Consider the following 21,748-nt stretch of genomic DNA (forward strand, 5'->3'; position numbering starts at 1 on the left):
CTTAAGCAAAGCGTCGTTTAGTTTGATTTTAATAGGTTCAGATTAAAGTAAAAGGTTTCATGTTTTACAAGTTTTTTTACTACGGCTTCATGCACTCGTACACCTAGATACCCGCACCCGCACGATCGTAGATCACATGATAACTACAAGTCGACGCCGGTCGCCCGTAGTCACTGCCCTAGCTGCTCATTGGAGGCGCTCGCACCGCGCACGTGTTTCTCGCGGCGAACTAGGAGGAGCGGCTGGAGCTCGCTGCCACATCTTTGCGGTCGATCAGAAATGTCGTGGTTATTTGGGATCAAGAGGGACCAACCTGGCGGCGGGGAAATGCCGGACCTTTCGAGCCTCGGCGTAACTGTTCCGAGCGGCGGCGCAGCCGCAGGTGGTGGTGGCGAAGGCGGCGGTGACGATGGAAAGAAATCTTCGAGGATGGAGGGTTACCACTTTGACTCGAGCGCTCTTGAAAGAGCGGCCAAAGCGGCGCGCGACCTAGAAGCATCGCGTGAGTACTCGGCCTTACGCCCGAACAAAATAAAACTAGAGTATGCTGTCTTCTCGGCTCTAACTTGTCGCTCGTAAGCGGTATATGCTCACTCCAGTCTTGCATCATACGAGTTCACCCGAAAAGTGTCTGGAATCGTCTGGCTGCGAGACCGGCGAATCATCGATCTGGCAATAGTGTGCTCGTTAAGCCCGGAATATCACGTAATAGTTCACAGGGATCGAATACCAAAAGAGAAAGTTGGCATCCGCCTATAAGTACCACGAAGCAATCAAATTATTTACGTTCCAGAAATAGACGTATAATCTTCGTGGTTCCGCGTGATGCCCGGGATGACCAGGTTTAATCTAAATCTCGAAGAGACATCAGATCCTAATGAAGAAACTTTGCCATCAACCAACCCATAGCATGCTGCTACGAAATGAAGCCCATGGTTACTGGCTTCACCCTTCATTGGCTTGCTTAGCGCTGTCATTGGATCCTTGCAGTTCGGTGAAATTGTTGCTGGCTTCACCATTCATTGGTCTGTTTAGCACCGTCATTGGATCCTTGCAGTTTGGTGAAATTGTATTTGTAACATTTGCCAGTGTTTACTGAAACGGAGAAACCACCTCACACACCTGTTGTTTTATTCATACAAAGTTCTCAATTCTCACTTGCCATTCCTGTTTCGACTTCACAAGGCCATGCAAAGGAGGCACTGGAGCTGTCAAAGATGCAGGAGAAAACGCTTCAACTTGAGCATCAAACTAAGATTAAGGAGTTTGAAGCTCACATTGAGCATTCCAAGCTGGACGCTCACAGAGTGCAGCAGGAAGAGCGGAGAAAGACATTGGCAGAGGAAACGAAACAGCATCAGCAGGTTAGTAACGAAGTTGAGTCTGTTCAATTCACATTTAGTTTACTGCACCATGTGAACCAGTTCATTGTGCATAAAACACCCCTCGGTTCTCCAATGCATAAGTTTGCTGCTGCACTTTTGACCTTCACTTTCAGTGTGGTGTTAACAAGGTGGTGCTATGTGACGAGTGGTGCTATGTGGCGTCCCTCAGTGAGGTGGTGCAGCTGAGGCGCATGACATCATGCAGAGAACAGTCGCCAGGATGATGTATGCTGAGACAGCAGCCACTTATGTTGAAATGCCCCCTAGCCTCTTCGACATGTTTAAACACAGTCAGAATGATCTCCGACAATTAGAAATTTGTTGTAGGCTCAACTATACTGATGTGTTTCCATGCTCACGTTAAATTTGTTAGATTTATCCGTGCTGTCAAACCGAATAACCGTCGTTCATGGTGTAGCACTGTGGAAGTGTTCTAGAAATACACTTAAAGCACAAGCAGCTTGTGCTCAACCAAAAAGGCTGCTGCACGGGCCAGGCCACTGAGTGATTTGGCCAAGCAGGTGACACAGCCTGCATCTCATTGCTCAATTTGCAAGCACACGCAATGTGCTGTTCTAGCGCCCATGGCACCAAATATGTCCTGCACAGGTACCACCTGAACTTTTTTGTGACAGATGCTGTGAACCATGCATGAATCGAACATAACTGTCGTGTAGGCATAAGGTGTAGGTGGATTAGCAGAACTTGTTCTTCGGCTAGTTGGTTCATACTTAAAGAAATATCCTATAATGGGATGAATGCAAGAAAAGTGACAGGCGGAATCCTACACTCACAAGGTGTTTATTTCAGTAAGGAAGACAGCAATACAAGTACGCAAACAAGGAGTCGTGCCAACCTAATGGCAATCTGTTATCAATTTCATGTGCAACATTGATTTATCACTATAGAAATTCATCTTGGCAGAAAACAGTATGATTGGCATGTCACTGATACAAGCAACGCGGCATTTCTTAATGTGGTGTACTTCAATTAGCTCATGCGCACTCATGTTTTTGCTTCTACTCAATATCTTTATCTTACGTACTCACGGTTCACAAATGCATGCATTACAGTAAGCATGTAAAAGAGCATCGCTGTTACGTCTAAGAGATGATTGGCATTCCTTTACGTGGTCATTTATACAATGACCAGCAGAAGACAGTGAGTCTGACGCATGAATCTTGCAGTTTTCTGCAGATGTGAATTTATTTAATGATAAATCGTAATATTGCATGTGCAATTGATGATAGACAGCCAGTAAGTTGGTGCTTGGACTTTTGTATGTGCATTTATATTGCTACCTTCCTTCCTGAAATAAACTACTCGTGAATGTAGCGTTTGTGCTGTCTCTTTTCAAAGCTCTTGTTAAACCTGATGTGCCATATATGTCCATTACTTATATTTAACATGACTTGAAGTTGGCCATTGCAAAACTCCTGTCAAATTGAAAAATATTGATTGTTGAAACAATGATCTGAAAATATATAATTTTTACAGTACATAGAATATCTGCATTTTGGACTGTGGCAGCCACATGCGGGAGACTTATACACCTGTTCTCTGCAATGTCATTTAGTACAACAACCATCATGTGCCTGCCACAGTTTAGCCTTGGACATGGTGGCATTCATCAAGCTTTTATTTGAAAAATTGTACAGCATGTGAAAAAAGAAAAGATGATGACTTTAGCATATATCTACATTTATCTTGTGGTGCCATAAGATTTGTAGTGTTCCCGCACAAGCCCTGCTAAAGGGCAGGGCACAGCACTGGTCTACTAAAAGTGTTGAGATTCGTTTGAATTCTTGTTGTTCTACTGTATGTCATTCTGAAAGCTTGCTTGTGGATGTGGCGGATGCTATCACTTTACACATTTGTCTGCTTTACTGGAGGCATTTCAGAGACCTTCGATAGTCATTTGGGACTGGTACATTTAATTACTGTAACATATTTGTAGCCTAAGACGCTTCAGGGCTGCTTTACAGGTTAGGTCGCACAAGATAACTGAATTTTCTTTTTATTCATCACATTTTTGGTCATAGTTCCTGGAAATATAAGCGTCAATTACCATGCTACATTAGGGGAACTGACAATGCTGAAGCACTAAAGCAGGCTAGTTTACTCGGCACTGAAGTTTTGACAGCCCAATTTTGTGTCCTTGCAAGTAATGCTTGCATTCTCATTTACGTGACATCTTTTCTGTAATATTTCAATTTTTCTGGCATGCATAGTGCTTTGGTGTTGCGGAAGAAAAATATTTCATTTTAACAGGTTGTCATGCTTTTTTTATATACAGCGGGCCGTATATCAAGACCAGCTTGCAAGGAGGCGCTATGACGACCAGCTGCTGCAGCAGGTATGATCTTAAAATGAATTACATTGCGACTTGCCTGCACTCTTGTTCCTGAAGCGTAGCATACACAACCTTTCTCTGATCATTCTTAGCAACGAGCGAATGAGGAAAACCTAAAGCGGCAAGAGGAGTCAGTGGCAAAGCAAGAAGCGCTAAGAAGAGGTAAGCTCATTCGTTAGCAGTGCATGTTTTGCACTGCTGTAATAGAAATAATCTAAGATGATATCCTGGATTGAAGTTCATCATCACATGACTGCAAAGTTAGTGAGGTTATAGGTAATTCTGCAAGCATTTGGCATTTTTTTCTCCCTCATGTATGGATATTCCTTAACGGGACGCTAAACATAGAAATGATTTCACCTACATTAGTAAATTACGCTTCCACAATGCCAAGAAGGCCACTGTTACCGCGAGAAGAGCCTTGGTAAGCCATAAAAGATGCAAAAAAGGAAATACAGCTGGCGATGCCGCCTTGACGTTCCCGTACCAGCTCCTTGTGATGCCATAGATTTTGATGGTGTCTGCTAGGGTCTGGTTAAACGCTTATTGGTAAAAATGGACTGCATTGCATTCTAAAGGAGCCAAAGATTAAACATGGCAAGCTTCAAGAACCTTTACTGAGCCGATGTGACGTAAATATGAAGAAATACTTTGAAAACTGTGACGTAACACTGAGGTTTCAGCTTGAAACTTGAGAAATGGAACTTTGACCTTTATTTTCTTTTTTAAAAATCAACCTAATATTGCGACATTATCTCAGATAGCGTTTTCAAAGAATACTGCAACCGTCTAAACTGGTTTAGTGTCTCTTTAATATTGAATGGGGATGATAAAAATGTTTTTATGAAGGGATCGCTTGAAGGCCTATCATGTGAAATGGGAGGGAAGGGGAGGGAAGGGGTGTTTTCAGAGCCATCCTAGGAGCTGTGCGTCCATGGTGAAACCCAAAAGCGAGTCCAGAATGACCCTATTGGAATCCACTGATCCGGTCGCTGGCCTAATCTACTCCTTGTAGGACGACACTTGCACTGCCCTCAGGTGGTGGTGGTCCCAAGGCTGACCATGGCACTGGTGCTCCCAAAACAGATGGGCTGCGGATAGTTGCGTGACCATGGCACAGTTGGGGTACCTGTGCGACTCCTGGAATGCTTCTTAGTCCATGGAGGCTGTTGAGGGGCCGGGTTCCTGCGACAGAAGAAAGCTGGGATACAGGAAAGGAGGGCGTCTCTCCCAGTGTGGCTGGTATCACCACCACCACTCCAGAACGTCCGGTGTGAGACCAAAGCTGGAACAGAGCCTATACAGCAGCACCTGCCCCTACCTGGAAAGACCCACAGGAGTGGGTTTGGGGGAACACTTGCAGAGTTCCCTCTTGCGTCGGTTGGCTGCTCTCTGTTTGGGTTGTACGGTGGTCCTTTTGTTGTGCTGGTGGTGGTGAGGGTTGCTGAAGAACCCTAGGAGACCACACGCTTGGAAAGAAGGGCACACACTGCCTTGTAGGCTCTCTCATTTCCTTCAATGCCCTGGTGACCAGGGATCCAACGCAGTGTTGCAGTGACCCCTTAGGCCTTCGCACGCCTGAAGGCCTGCTTGACAAGACGTGCTTCTGATGAGGCTGTGTAATGAGACTTGGAGGCATGCAGTGCAGACTGGGATGCAGTGTATATATCAATGTGTTTTACCTGCATGCTGTTTGAGACCGTGTTGTTCTTGGCTTGGTGGTGTGTCTGCCAATCTTCGCGCCTGACGCACAGCGAATGGTGCCCGATGGTGCGTATGTTGGGCGCCCATGTTTTTAGGCGTTGGCATGGTGTCAACAACTGCAATGTCATTGTCGACAACCGCAATGGTGAAATTTCCCATGGCTGTTTTAGTAAAGTCGATGTGTCCTTTCCCATGTAGGCCAGTAGCCTCCTGCCCTATCTGGTGTGCTTCAGGCATTCTTCTGGGCCTGCCTTCGATGCTTCTGTGGTTGTGCAGAAAGTGGGTGACTTCATGTACCGATGCAGCTCCTCCATACGTGTGTGTTTTGGGAGCCCTACGATGATGTGGAGAGCTGCTTTGTGAAGTACCTCTAGTTGTGTCCAGTGCTGAGCTAGCATATCATAACAGCATGCTCCATATAGCGCTCAGAATGTCAGCAAAGCACAGGTTTTAGGCGTACAGCAGTAGCAGCGCCACCCATGCAAAAGCAGATTCGTTTTATGAGGTGCACCCACCGTGGTTGCTTAGTGGCTGTGGTGTAGGGCTGCTAATCATGAGGTCAGAAGGTTGAATCCCATCCACGGCGACTGCATTTAGATGGGAGCGAAATGCGAAAACACCTGTGTACTTAGATTTAGGTACATGTTAAAGAACCCCAATTAGTCCAAATTTCCAGAATCCCCAAATTCCTCATAATCAGATTGTGGTTCTGGCACTAAAGTCCCGTAATTTAATTTAATTTTTTGTTTCATGAGGTACGTAACCTTGTGCCACGTCTGACGAAGGTCAGTGAGCCATGCATTCACTGTGCCCTTGTGGTTAATAGGCATCCCGAGAATGCTCACTGCTTTCTCTGCTCACTGCCGTGTTCTGAGAGTGAGTGTGAAGCCTGCTTCGTCCAGCACTGAGCCTTGGATCACCACATATGTTGCCTTCTCTGAAGATGGCCACATACCAGTTTGTGGCAGCTAGTGGTCAAGAACATCAAGTAATATAAGTAAACGATAAAAATGTTGCCATACTCTTGCATTTAACACTAATCTTCTACGATCTGTTTTTCGCAATGTTTCCATGCCACTGTGTTGGCAATGAGCCACATTATTTTGGCACATGTGACAAGATTATTATTGGGAAGTTAGCTTCATGTTGGAAATTCTATTAAAGTGCTAACTTGGGCCAATAACACCGCAGTGTTGACCATTGTTTCGCAGGCTCCTTTTTTTCAATGAGCAGCTTAATGCTGGCTTTTGGGCCAGTACCTATTGAAATAATTTATACTAGCGCCCGAAACCAGATATTGGTAGTTTTAAAGGACCACTGACATGAAATATTAAACTGAGAGTGTCTTCATTATTGTTTCCATAAAGCCATCGATGCCCTGTGCCATGTCTCAAAATCAGATGCTATGGCTAAAGCATAATTGTTTTAATACATATATTAAAGAGCTTGTTGCAAGTGAGCTTTAGAATGCTGTTTATTTGTGGGAATATACATGGAACCTCCAAAACATTGTGACATCTTTCACGAATAATTGACAAAATATTATGGATTTCGATCATAATCACTCGGACAACTGTGCTGTCAGATGCATGGGTGCCTGCCCTGGTGGCTGCACGACTGGAGTGCACGTGTTACGTCCTCGAGAACTGTGTTAGAATCAACTGAAACTGGTTGCTGCAAGTAAATGAAAATGTTGCATTTGGTGTTATTGCTCTGTGCAAGATCAGAAGTATGGCTACCGTTAACAAGCACTTATCAAAGCAGAAATGGAGAGGGGGCACCTAATGTGCTTGTGTCAGTGCCCTGTTCATTGTGAAGAACACATTGTATACATTAACAAAGCAATAATGTGTGCAGCCACGATAGAGCATGAAATGGAATTGCGGCACAAGAATGACATGAAGAAGCTGGAAGCTGAGCTGCGGGCCAAGGCCAAGATCGACCGCGAGAACCAAGACCTCTACATCGAGCAGATCAAGGTGAAGGCTGCCGAAAACAGGGCCACGGTCCTCGAGTCAATCAAGTGAGCATGGATGTCCTGTCACTCGCTTGTGGCGATTCGTGCTATATGGGTTGCAGTAGCGTGGCTGTGGTTGTATGCATATTAAATGAACACACCTTTACCTCTGTGTAGTTGGAACACATATGGAAATATGTGCGCGTTGCATTGTACGATGCCTGTTACTATGAATCAACACCAAGTCACCTAATTCTTCATTCTTTTGTGTACATTGTAGTTATGCTCTCTCCTGATGGTCATTTCTATCCAATATGGTAGTATGAAGTTGCATATAATTTTCTGACCCAATAGTATTGAAAAATCAGTTGCTAGTTTTCTGTCATGGTCTTTGCAGGACAGCAGGTGCTGTGTTCGGTGAAGGATTTAAAGCGTTCATCTCTGACTGGGACAAGGTGTCAGCCACGGTAAGATTGTTATGTGGTTTAGGGTTTGGTTGAGAAAAACAAATGTGATACGCATTTTTAGTTGGTTATTTACCTTATATATTGTGGATCTGACAAATTCGCACACTAGGCTCCCTCATTAAGTAAATTCGGAGGGATCTTGAAAACCTCTTTGTCTTCCAAGGGTGCAACAGCTGCATCATTTTGATACAATTGCCAGAAGCATGAAATTTGTTGAAATTGTGCCATGCTGTGCCAAATTTCCCGACTAGCTGTAGTAGTTCTCAATCACACCAGATTTAGCGGCAAATAAAAGCAGCATTGACAAACGGCAGTTTTGCCACCCATCATCGTTTGTGTGAGAGATGTTGCCAATCCAGTCCAGTCGTGGAGATGCAGCAATGGTAAGGCGCGGGTAGAATTTACTAGCAGCATGTGCGTGCTTGTTATTGGGCGCCCACAGAGTTGCATTTGCAACACTGCTTTCTGGTTACAATGCAGCTTTTAAAGCAAATAACTTTCTTTGGCTTTTCCAGCCATTTTCGTGGTAGGTTGGCAGTACAATGGTGCTCAAACTTGGGGGAGGGAAACCTGGCAAAAGAATAGGTGCATGCTCTTGGGCAGCTGAGTTGCAAAGAGGGGTGGAGACTGTCGCTTGCTCGTTCATTTGGAATATTCGCTTACATTACATTGACAATTATTGTTGATGGTTTCTGCATAATTTCTTCTCCATTAAACTGCTCCAAATTCGGAATTTGATGCTTCAAAGTGCAGTTTTCTTTTCATGTACCTGCTTCAAATGTTTTTTCTGCTCCAAAAATTACTCCAAATCCTATTGCAGCTGTTGCACCCCTGGTCTTGAAAATGTTATCAAAGATGCGCTGTATCTACACGAAGGTAAACAAAGGCTCCCATGACTTATCAGAAGATACAGCTTAAGGGATTGCATCGTAAAGAAAGTAGTGTATAAGCTCGCAGCTTGTAATACAGTAGGTTGCTACCAGTGTACTTCAGCATTGGTGACTGCCTTGCTGAAAGAGGCAGCTTCTGGGAAATTCAGTATCCCTCAAAGCTTGGCAATCTCCTTGGTTGCTGCATGGCTGTGATGTGCTGCCGAGCATGAGGTGGCAGGTTTTAATCCTGGCTGCCACAATCACATTCTACTGTAAGTGGGCGGAGATGCAGAAGGGCTCATGCACCACTTTGGGTGCATTTAAAAAAAAACCCAGAAAACCGACAAACCAATTATTCAATGCTTGAAGGATTCAAGGTGATTATACTGCTTGCATCGAGCCTTTTGTACACCTTGTCTAAACAGAAGTCTAATGCATGCTCTTTGGGCCTGTGCTAAATGTTGTGAAAGAAAGGCAAATGCCAATATTTTTGTATATTGTGGCTCGAGCCTGGAGTATGCTATTAATTCGTTACTGGCTGCTCACTGTGTGGGAGGAATGATCCTTTATCTCGGAACAGAAATCATATCATTTGCTCTCTTTATTAGCCTTAGACAAGACATACACGGTTACAATTTTTTTTGCAATTGGTGCGAATTATGAGTCTGTCTCATCCACATGCTTGGGTGCTCTTATAAGTGACACTAAGGAGCTTGGTTGCTCCAATTCATGTTGGAATTTTGGTGAGTTCCCTCTGTAGCCACCAGGAGGCCTACAGACTCCAAGTTCATCTGGAAGAGATGTTAAAAAGGATGGTTGCCAATCGGGTGTTGCTGCACCCTTCGTAAAAGTGTGGGTTTCATTTGATTGGGTCATAAAGCTAAAAGGATAATTTGCTTCTACACGAAAGCATCGACAGTGATGCCAGTGTTTTCTATGTTATAGACACATCCGCTGACCCCCGCAGGGGCGTCTGCGTCAGCAGGTGTTTGGTGTGTTGCGACACCACGTACCCGAGCACGCGAGGGTTGGACCCTCCCGCGTGTAGCCGTGCGCGGCTTAGCCGTGTCCGGGGAAAGGGGGATCCTGGGGGTTGAGCCGATGCCGGGTGTTCAGACCTTTAAGGCCTCCCGGCGGAGGCAACACACCTCTTTGGCCTCTGCTTCACGTAGACAGCACCCCCCGGACTGACCCACCCGGGGGAAATCGGTAGTTGCCTTTTCCTGTCTCTCTCTCCCTACAACCTTCGTCTTTTCCTTACTTTCCACCTTTCCTGTCTCCTTCTCATTTCTTTATTACTTCCGACCTTCCTGGCAGCAAGGGTTAACCTTGTGTGAGTAGCCAACCTTGGTTATGTCATATTGGGTTATAGTGGCAATGTACAGCTGGCGTTTGCAGGGCCTGTTTTTCAGGCCCTTCAGCGTCCCCTTGTTGGACTCCGTGGTGGGTGGCTGGCGTTGCTGCCGAAAACTACACGTCCACACATGGCTACTTCCTTCCCTCCACTACCTGATCGCCCTCAGAAAAGAGGGCGCACTGATCAAGTCTTCTAATTTTTTGGCCGCCAAAAAGAATCCTTCCCGCGTTTCCATGTCATCCACTCTGCAAAACCAGATAAACCAGTAAGAACTATCTCACTCTTCCTTGTTTCCAAGTCACTGACTGAAGCCTTTGGTCCTGGATATAAGGCGTCGAGGATGTCAAGTGGTGATCTCCTCTTGGAGCTCCGCGATCAAAAACAGTTTGAAAAATTGTCAACACTAGTGTCATTTGGGGAAACCCAAATAATTATAACCTCGCACTGCACGATGAACACCACCCATGGTGTTGTCTCTGACGATGACTTGGTGGAGCTCACTGAGGCTGAACTCTTGGAGGGCTTCAGTGACCAGAATGTTATCAATGTTAAACGAATTAAGATGAGGAGAGATGGAAAAGAGATCAAGACGAAACACCTGATACTCACTTTCGGCTCAAGTGTCCTTCCCGAGTCCATCGTGGCTGGTTATATCAAACTTCGTGTTCGGCCATACGCTCCCAATCCTCTCAGATCCTTTAAGTGCCAACGTTTCGGCCACAGTTCACAGAACTGTCAAGGCCGGCTGACTTGTGCCAAGTGCAGTGACAATGAACATTCCTCCGAAACGTGCCAGAACACTCCACATTGTGTCAGCTGTGATAGCGAGCATGCCGCATATTCGCGTGCCTGCCCTTCCTGGAAAAGAGAAAAAGAGATTGTGACAATCAAAGTCAAAGAAAACATATCTTTCAAGGAGGCACGTAGGCGGCTGTCATACCTGTCTAAGAGCAGCTTTGCCGATGTGGCGCGTAAGGGGGCAGCGTCACAACGGCCTCCGGCGGCTGTCTGACCCACAGGCAGTGAGTCGGCAGTTACGCCATCTGCCCCCGCGGCGGTTGCAGCTAGCGCTGCTCCGTCAACACAGCAAGGGGGACCATCGACCCCGAAGGTGGGCGCAGCCGAGGCTGCCCCAACCTCCCTGGCCCCTTCCAGCGCTGGCAACAGCCGGCGCAGCCAAATCCCGCAGGGTGCCCCATCGACCTCCGGGCTGGTGGGCGCAGGGGTCTTGCCCTCCAAGACAGGACTCTCCCTTGTAACTTCTCGCTCGCAAGAGCACGTGTCCGGCGCCTCGCAAGAGGCAATGGACACTACACCTATCCTCAAGGTGCACCAAGCGCCTAAGGAGCGGCGAGGCTCCCTCGAACGCTGCAGAAAGGGCAGAACCCCCTTTACAGGGCCTCGAAAGAGCTCTGTAACCTAAGGCATCACCTCCGTTTCCATACACACAGCACTTATTTACTTTCAAAATGGATACACAAATTATTCAATGGAACGTCAGAGGTCTTCTTAGGAACCTTGATGACGTGCAAGAGCTTATCCAAAAACACAATCCAAAAGTGCTGTGTCTACAGGAAACACATTTAAAACCACAACAAACAAACTTTCTCCGACCGTATGTCAAGTTCCGCAAAGATCTCGATGATGCTGTTGTATCATCAGGCGGTGTTGCCATTTTTATTCATAAAAGTATTTCCTGTCAGCGTTTACAGCTACAAACGCCCCTTGAAGCAGTGGCGGTTCGAGCTGTTCTCCTAAACAAACTCACCACCATTAGCTCTTTTTGTATACCCCCACACTACAAATTAACGAAACATGAATTCCAATCCTTTATAGACGAATTGCCTGAGCCTTACGTTGTTCTTGGCGACTTCAATGCGCACAGTTACCTGTGGGGCGACTCTCGTATAGATGCGCGAGATCGTCTTGTTGAACAGTTCCTTTTCTCTTCTGGTGCGTGCCTTCTGAATAAGAAGGAAGCCACTTATTACTGTCTTGCAAACAATACCTTTTCTTCAATTGATCTGAGCATAGTTTCTGCGTCCATACTGCCTGAACTCGAATGGGAAGTTACGAACAATCCTTACGGAAGCGACCACTTCCCCATACTATTAAGAACACTTACAGAAAACGAATATCCACCACAGGCTCCTAGGTGGAAGATTGACACAGCAGACTGGGAGAAATTCCGAAACTTAACTAGTATAGCACGGGACGACATGTCTTCTTTAGAAATTAATGCTGCTGTGGAGTACTTCACAGCCTTCATAATAGATGCCGCATCAAAATGCATATTCGAAGTGAGTGGTCTGGCATGCAAACGACGTGTACCGTGATGGAACAGCGAATGTAGGATCGCCCGTAAGAATCAGAACAAGGCGTGGGGGTTGCTACGCGCTTCGCCCACTCCAGAAAATCTTGTCAACTTTCAAAAAGTAAAGTCCCAAGGTAGGAGAACCCGCCGACAGGCCAGGAGAGAAAGCTGGCACAAGTTTTTATTGAGTATTAACTCGTTTAGAGATGAGGCCGAAGCCTGGAACAGGGTGAATAGGATTAGAGGGCGCCAAACATATTCACTCCCTCTGGTAAACACACAGGGCGATACACTGAAAGACCAGGCAGACCCACTTGGGGAGTATTTTGAGAGCGTGTCAAGTCCAACAAATTATTCGCAATCCTTTCTAAAATACAAACAAATAGAAGAACGTAAGCCATTAACAAGAAAAAGTCGAGAGAATGAGCCTTACAACCGTCCCTTTAGTATTGCCGAATTGAGAGCTGCCCTGAGCGCATGCAACAGCTCCGCACCAGGATCTCATAAAATCATGTATGAAATGCTCAAAAACTTACACAATGATACGCAAGTTGCACTACTCACACTTTTCAACACCATCTGGGATGCAGGGTACCTTCCCACTGCGTGGAAGGTACCCATTGTGGTCCCTGTTTTGAAACAAGGCAAAGACCCTTCCTCAGTGACAAGTTACCGCCCGATAGCCCTCACAAGTTGCATTTGTAAGGTGTTTGAAAATATGATAAATCGGCGACTCATTCATTTCCTTGAACAGAGCAAAATGCTTGATCCTTATCAGTGCGGCTTCCGAGAAGGGCGCTCCACAACCGATCATCTCGTACGTGTTGAAGGAAATATCTAGGGCGCATTTATATATAAACAGTTCTTCCTATCAATATTTCTCTATATGGAAAAGGCGTATGATACAGCGTGGCATTACGGAATCCTAAGAGACTTGTTAGAAATGGGCATCCATGATATTATGCTTAACCTAATACAAAGCTATCTGTCCAGTCGTACCTTCCGGGTAAAAGTCGGCAATGTACTTTCACGTCCTTTTATGCAAGAAACGGGTGTACCCCAAGGAGGCGTGCTCAGCTGCACGCTCTTCATCGTGAAGATGAACACGCTTCGCGCTTCATTACCATCGGCAATCTTTTATTCTGTCTACGTGGACGACATACAAATAGCTTTCAAATCTTGTAACCTCGCAGTCTGCGAGAGACAGGTACAGCATGGCCTGGACAAAGTCTCAATGTGGGCAGACAAGAATGGATTTAAGATCAATCCTAACAAAAGCTCTTGCGTTCTTTTTACAAGAAAAAGAGGAATGATCCCAGATCCTTGCTTAGAACTATGTGGACAACAAATACCCGTAGACAAAGAGCACAAATTTCTAGGTGTTATACTAGACTACAGACTCACTTTCGTCCCCCACATTAAACATCTTAAAGAAAAATGTCTGAAAACAATGAACCTAATGAAACTTCTATCCCATACTTCGTGGGGTAGTGACAGGAAGTGCTTAATTAATCTCTATAAGAGCCTGATTCGTTCACGATTAGATTATGGTGCCGTGATCTATCATTCTGCCACTCCAAGTGCGCTAAAGATGCTAGACCCTGTTCACCATCTAGGCATCCGTTTAGCCACAGGAGCTTTCAGAACGAGTCCCATACAAAGTTTATATGCAGAATCGAATGAGTGGTCACTTCATATCCAGAGAACATACATCAGCCAAACATATTTTCTGAAAGTCCACTCTAATCCTCAACATCTGTGTTTTAATACCATTAATGATATGACATATGCTGCACTCTTTCATAATCGTCCCTCCGTAAGACAGCCTTTCTCGCTGCGTGTGAGGGAGCTTAGTGATCAAATGCATGTCCCACTCCTCGAGCTCCGCCTAATGCATCCAGCCAAGCTGCTACCTCCTTGGGAGTGGCAGCTCATACAATGCGATATATCTTTTGTGCAAGTCACAAAGCATGCTCCAGATATCGAAATCCAGTACAAGTATGCCTGCACCGAGTTCTACACAGACGCATCGAAATCGCGCAAGGGGGTGTCCTATGCAGTCGTTGGTCCATCCTGCTCGGAATCCGACGTACTGCATACGGAAACTAGTATCTTTACGGCTGGGGCCTACGCACTGCTGTCAGCCGTAAAGCATATAAATAAATCACAACTCCAGAAATCAGTTATATATACGGACTCCCTCAGTGTTGTGAAGGCCTTGATGTCTTTCTGTAACCACAAAAATCCAGTATTTAATGAACTCTACTCCGCACTGTGTAAAGCATATATATCTAACCAACATGTGATTATATGCTGGGTGCCTGGACATAGGGGCATCGAGGGAAACGTTCTAGCCGACCAGATGGCCACATCAACTTCATTTCATGCAGTTCATCCTACTGCTTCGGTCCCTGTCACAGACCTGAAGCCTTTCTTAAGAAGGAAACTACGAAACCACTGGCAACGCATGTGGGACGAAGAAATAAATAATAAACTGCATGTAATAAAGCCACAATTAGGTTTCTAGCCTCCTGTAACAAAATCCCGCCGGACAGATGTCCTATTCTGCGGTCTAAGAATAGGACACACTTTTGGCACACATAACTTTTTACTCACGGGAAACGAGCCTCCAACCTGTGGTAGATGCGGGGAGAGGCTGACCGTCCTCCACGTCCTACTGGAGTGTCGGAAAGCCGAATCTGAAAGAAAGAAACATTTTCTCTTAGCGTACCGGCAACACATCCCCCTTCATCCTGTTATGTTACTTGGTCCAGAACCACTCTTCGACACCAACGCCGTCCTAGGTTTTTTGAAAGATGTTGTATTGCATGTTATTAGCCCCACACGTTCGTAGCGCTACCTCTCTTCAGAGGATGCCACTGCGATAATTATTTTGAATAGCACATGCCTCTAGGCCCTTGTGGTTCAAGGGCTCTGGCGAGGCAGTAGTGCTGTAAGCAATTTAACATCTCGCATATTTTAAACAATGCATCATTCTTCCACGATGGATTTTAATGTTCATAGTATTTGTCATTAGACATCGCCATAATTTTATAGCACATAGATTTTACGCACTTTACAGCGACTATTTTTAGGCCTCTTTACAGCCAAGTCACATCTTCACAGAACTCATTATCATCACCGCGAAATCACTAACACTGTCTTGGTGCTCTTTGGCCGTACCTGGCCCTTGCGCCACTAAACCACACACACTCATTCATACATCCACTGACTCTGACGTCTTGGACTATGACGATAATGTTGATATGGTACGGCAGTGAATGAAGTTAAATGGACGGAACCTTCCGCCAGTGCCTCCTCATTTTAAGATTGTGTGTTTTCGGGCAAAAGTTGTGAATTTACTGCTCCCATCTTATACATATATTGATTCTGCAAAAAAAATTGCTATCTGGATGTGCAATTTAAAAAAAAATTTATTTTATGAACATATTTTTCGATTATTTGTCAGCCCTTAAAGGGTTAAAGGAGCCATGTGACCAACTGTTCGAACTTGAATTATGCATTGCATGTCAGACGGTAAGTGTTCCACAGCAAGCTTGCAAATCTTGAAGGCATTCAGTGGGGTAAAAAAAAAATATTTTAATATTGCTGCTGTGGGGATCTCGCATGTGCTCTTGGGACAAAGGAACGACAACACAGTAATGCAAACAATCACAAGGACATTTATTGTACCTTTCCTACACTAATGCCTGCTGTGAGGATTGGGAGGTCAATCCCTCTGCTCATAACCAGTTGTCAAGATTGGAGTCGGGCATGAATTAGATGGTAGCTGGCCCATGCCGTCGTCCAATTTATCCACACTGAGGACGTTATTGAAGGGAAGGACTGCTTCTCATTGAGAACAAGGAATATGGGTTTATTTACAGTATCTATATAAGGACATTGCAGTTCATCAGTCTAGCATGACTGCGAGAGAAAGTACACTGAGCAGCCGCACAACAGCGGTTTATAAACACTCGGTCCTCCCTCAATCCCTGGGTGAGGGAAACGTTCGACCAGTAGACGAGTCGCCTCTCTGCGGGAGGGCTTACACACACACACTTCCGCACAGGTTCACGGTCCCCACCGATGTCAGACGGTCTTCGCAGAACTCGGGGCTTACGTCAGAAAAGGCGCATCTTATTCCCCGAGCTGACCCCTGCAGCGCGGTCACCGGTTCTCCATTGTCTTGCGTCTTGAAAGGCGCGTGGGAAGGGGCCTCCGAAGACGTTCCCTCGGGACCTCCCTTGCTCATGGCAGACCAGGTCGGCGGTGGCGTGTTTAGTCACAAAGCCTGGTTCGTCAAATTCATCTCGGCAATCCCGCGACGCAGAGTGACGGACGTGGCGCATTGTCCTGTGGACACAGTAGACTTAGTGACGCCGTGTGGCTAGAGGGTTGCGGTGGCGTTCCAGGAAAAGTTGACGCCGCTGTCGTAACTGGCTGGCAAAATTTGCACCTCAGCGGGCTGTTCTTAACACTGCTAGCCGAATTGCTATCCACGGAACATGCTGATGGGCGCATGACAAATCTACAAAGTCCGACTCACTGCGACTGGTTATGGAGCAAATATGTTCGCCCCATGCTGGTCACCAACGCCTGGACATTCACGTGTACGGTCATGCGAACAGTGGCGCGTTTGAATGATCGTGTTCGTCCATCCTGGTGTCCTGCTCCTAGGCCTCACAAGATGGTCTCGCAGAAACATGGATGGGTGCACGTGTGGAACTTCCACGCCGCTTGCCGACCCCCAGCCAAAGAGGAAGAGCCTACTCCCTGTTGCAGCCAACTAACCCTACCGTTAGATGGCATTACGAGTGTAACACTGACTCCATCTCTTGTAATATGCTGCTGCCACACCAACCGCCGCTGGCGCTTAGCTACGGGGAGAAGCCAGATTACAGGAGACGCAAGATCATGCAGGGAAAACAACATTAGAGGACGCGTAAGAGTTGAGCATCCCCACATCCCCCCAACCTTAAATCACTACGTACTCTGCCAAAACACGTGCAGCAGCAGCCGCAATGAGGAAATGGCACGCACTGTCCATAACTTGCGCGCCAACAATGTCTCTGAGGTACACTGCTGGCGTCCATTGATCACAGTAGCAGCTGTGCAGACTCGATGGCACGACTCCAGGCCAGGATCCCAGAAATGGCGACGTACTAGTTGTCATGAGCAAGCATCGCCCGCACCGGCACACTCTGCTGGCAAGAGCCGCAGTAGCTGTTGGTGACTGCCAGTTCTTTTCCAAGCCTCCAAGGATTGCAAGCCGGACACAGGCAGCTGCCAAGTCACTGCACCAAACTGGCCACATGCATCTCTGTTGCTTGTGGTGGCTCGATCGTGGGTCGGGGCAGCAGTGCAGATAATGTACAAGTGACAGCAAACCAGGGGTGACTCCGCTCGTGCTGCGTACACTCAGTGCACTCGCTCGATAAACACTAAAGTAGAGCAAGGGAGAGGAATTCTGCATGCACATTGCCCATGTGGTACAATGTTTAAGTCTGCTTGCAAAAGATCAGGCGGCTGCTCAGTTGCTAGAGCATGACACTCATAATCTTAGGGTCGTGGGTTCAGGTGCCAGATGTGGGGACCTTGCACATGCTCTTAGGAAAAAGGAACGACGACACAGTAGTGCAAACAATCACAAGGGCATTTACTGTACTTTTCATACACTAGTGCCTGCTGTCCGAATTACTACCCGCAGAACATGACAAATCTAGGAAGTCCAACTCACCGCGACTAGACATCGAGCCCCGCCGTTAGGTGGAATTAGCAGCACTACACTCGCGTCATCGACTGAGTGTAGTGCTGCCGACCGCCCAGCAATTGGCTGCAGGGAGAAGCTGGATTACAGGAGACACGAGTGCTATGCAGGAAAAACAACATCAGGGAACACGTGAGGGTTGAGCATCCCCACACTCTTGGACTGTACAGCAATCTGGCAACACTGATAACAAGTGACGAAATGAACTACGTTCTGCATCGTCAAGTGTGCATTGCATATGTGTGGTTTTGCATGTGCATTTTGCTGGTCAGCCCAAAATAGTTCTGTAGGCATTCTGTGGTTTGTGCGGTTTCTATTGCACGATCGAAGGAATTGTGGACACAATGCCTCGGCAATGCCCCTGCTGCTGCTCTGTTGGGTGCCAGAGCATAAGCAAGAAAAGTCCAGCATGGTGCCAATATGATTTTAGAATTTTTTGGAGCAGCCAAAGTAGCGGTGGCCCAGCACTTATTGATCTCTTACAAGGCATGCTAAAATGGTGGTCACTGTCGATGGGAGGGATGTAGAGACAATGACTTCGAATTGAAAATGATAAAATATGTTCCAAGAGCCAAGTTCCTTTTTTGCTTATGTAAGCACATTGGCCCCACCCAGTTTCAATGATAAACAGCAAATAGTTGGATGACTATAGGTCATGGCTCCTTTAAGCCACAGTATTATGAAATATGCAAGTTCTGGTCCATACAAATTTTATGCATTGCAGAGCGTTCAGCTTATTGTTGTTGCTTTTGTGTTCAGGCTGCTGGAGTGACCCTACTGGCCCTTGGTGTGTACTCTGCCAAGTTGGGCACAGGCATTGCAGCACGATATGTAGAAATGCGGCTAGGCAAGCCATCACTGGTGCGCGACACCTCAAGGCTCACAGTCATGGAAGCCATCAAGCACCCTGTTCGTACGGTCCGCCAGCTCACGAACAAGCCTACGGATGCCCTCAAGGGTGTTGTGCTTGATGTAAGCACGCCCATCCTTTTCTCTCTTAACTTATTACTCCGACTTTAATTTCAACAATCCTTGTTACCCCTAGGTACAGGTTTTGCACTTGTGCAGCAGGTGCTGAACTAGCTTATATTGTAGGTCTAGAAGGCTTATTTGCTTTACATTGTTTTTTCTTTCTTTCTATTTCTTTTTTTGCTAGCTTCAAATGCGTACTTCAAAAGTTAATGCAGTAGTACTCAGGTGCTCGTTTGCTATAGTGAAAAGCTCAAATCCTTGAAAATTTTCTTTTCTTCTCTCTCTCTCTCTCTATTTTGTTTGGTTTCCTTTTTTTTTTTATAACCTCATCCTCGTAATCTGAAGATTGCAAGTTCGAATCCATTTCCAGTTCACTAGATATCTAGGCTTGGAGTGGCGCCTGACACCGGGCATTTTCTGCCAAGAGCCAGTGGGGCGATGCTAGTCCAGGTGCAACCAAATTGAGGAGGCCCACTAAGCTTCAACAAAAGACGCTCCCTCACCACAACAGGAATTGGCCTAGTGCAGTATTCGGCCACTACCTGCCTCATGACGCCTTCAATAAACCTATGACCTTCAGTCCCCAGAAGCTGCGGAGCACCTGACCTTGGCGGTCAGACCTCCAAAGCAGCAGAGGGTGCTAAGAATCTCTGGATCTGGACAGGCTGCCACTGGAAACTGAACCTGGCAGCGTTCAACACATGAACCCTCTCGAGTGAAGCTAGCTTAGCAGGACTCTGAGTAACTATCAGGCGTTATGTGGCTTAGTGAGTTTAGAAGAACTGGTGAGGTTTATACAGTGCTGAATAACAGCCACATCCTCTGCTATTGAGTACTCCCAGATAAGAAGCAATACGGGGTAGGATCCCTATAGCAAAACCCAGTATTCATTGTCCAGTGCCATGCCGGATTATGGGCCCAGTGTCACGCGCTGGATGCTGGGTAGGTGCGGCATACTGGGAGGCGTAAGGCAGTGTCGAAAAGCAGCTCTAGAGAGTGAAATAAGCGATTCCTGATCACGGTATATATTTTTTTAATGCAGAAAGCATCAGAGAGTGTTTTAGTGCAATAAAAAAAAGTAAAAAATAAGAATATTTGTATTAGGATTTGATCGTCTGATGTACAGATCCCAAGCTCAGTACCTTACCACTACGCCACACCAGCACTTGGCAAAGCATGTATAATTTGCCATGTAAAGATCCAGGTGCAGTCTCACACAGACATGGTAGATATACTATCGCCCCGCAACTAAACCTCATGCCTGTATCTGAAGGAAAACGTTGTCTGTATTCAGTAGTATGCTTCAAAGTGCCACAACACTGATTTTCGTTTGTGATGGCATTTTAACTGCGAAAAAAGTCTTAAATGAACCGCCGACCCGGGATGCTGTGCGGGCAGTTACTGCTGATTTTGATAGCTGTTTCTTGTTCTTTGCGCAGGGGATAGGCAACATTTTCTTAGTTAAATGATGCGTTTCAATCTACGCGTCAGTCTAGTCACATAACTTCGTCAGAGAAGCATAGGCTAGTGCTGGCAGCCTTCGGCGACAGCACATACACCTATGTGTATAGCGCGTCACATTGGCACTCATCACTTATTCTGCTGACACTGTAGGCACGAAAAAATTGTTTATATAAGAACACCGATGCGAAATCTGAAATATGGAGTGATTTATCATTGTTAGACTTGTTGATTCCCGAGCGCAGATAGCATGCAGACGGACTCGGCGGATACTAGGCCTAAGCTTCGGTGGAAGGGACCAATCTCGAAGCGGGCACACTCTTAAACAAATGTACACCCTTTTGGTTGTAACTTGCCACACAACAATAATCGTCATCTGTGCTGCTTTGTGTTTCCTATCTTGAAAACGCGGTGCTCGCTACTTTTCTTTCGAGAATGCTCTGTCATGCTGATAACGCGCATGCCGTTAATGACTTGGAAGTACTGGGCTCGCAGCATTAAAGAAAGGAAATGCGGACAAGACAGATGGTGATTATTGTGGTGTGGCAAGATACGACCCAAAAGATGTAATTTTGTTTAAGAGGAAGCTTTAGCTCGGGCTCAACTCCGACGCGGCCTATTCAAATACATGTAAAACGCAAAAACGTTTTTATGAGATAACCCCTGGAGTGATTTTGATGAAATTTGTTGCATTTGAAAGAGAAAGTTAAATTCTAGTGACTGTTGGAAGCCGAATTTCGATTTAGGGCTTGAATTTTCTTAAAACTATTTTCAAATATTTGACCGTTTGAAAAAAATAGAAGCACGAAGTTTACAAATTCATAGCTCTGCATCAAGAACTGATATCGCGGTTCTGTAAACGGCATCTATTAGATCATTCAAAGCGGACAAATTCAATATGTCATTTTACATCTTACGTGAATTTGTTACGTTGGTTACAACGGTTTTGCAAAAGTTGTATTTTCCTATGATTAAATTTTTTTATATTCATGTGTAGCATATCAATTTTGTCCGCTTTAGATGTACTATAAGATGCAATTCTCAGAATTGTATTATCATTTTTAGTGGCTGAGTTACAGAGTTGTAAACTTGATAGTTTCGTTTTTTAAAAATGTTCGATTTTTGCCAATTTTTTA

The 21,748-nt window shown here is 45.8% G+C and overlaps 1 protein-coding gene across 1 annotated transcript in view; it reads left to right on the forward strand.

The window, feature by feature from the left end:
* Positions 1-185: 185 nt before the first annotated feature.
* bor (ATPase family AAA domain containing bor) overlaps positions 186-21,748 on the forward strand; it is a 54,163-nt gene continuing 32,600 nt past the window's right edge. The window contains exons 1-7 of the mRNA XM_075684245.1: positions 186-502; positions 1,186-1,364; positions 3,682-3,741; positions 3,831-3,900; positions 7,300-7,465; positions 7,797-7,866; positions 18,939-19,151. Of these exons, the coding sequence (XP_075540360.1) occupies positions 280-502; positions 1,186-1,364; positions 3,682-3,741; positions 3,831-3,900; positions 7,300-7,465; positions 7,797-7,866; positions 18,939-19,151 (981 nt within the window). The 5' untranslated portion in view covers positions 186-279. The remainder of the gene's footprint in view (positions 503-1,185; positions 1,365-3,681; positions 3,742-3,830; positions 3,901-7,299; positions 7,466-7,796; positions 7,867-18,938; positions 19,152-21,748) is intronic.

Source organism: Dermacentor variabilis, chromosome 3, assembly GCF_050947875.1.
Source record: "Dermacentor variabilis isolate Ectoservices chromosome 3, ASM5094787v1, whole genome shotgun sequence".
Lineage (NCBI taxonomy): Eukaryota > Metazoa > Arthropoda > Arachnida > Ixodida > Ixodidae > Dermacentor > Dermacentor variabilis.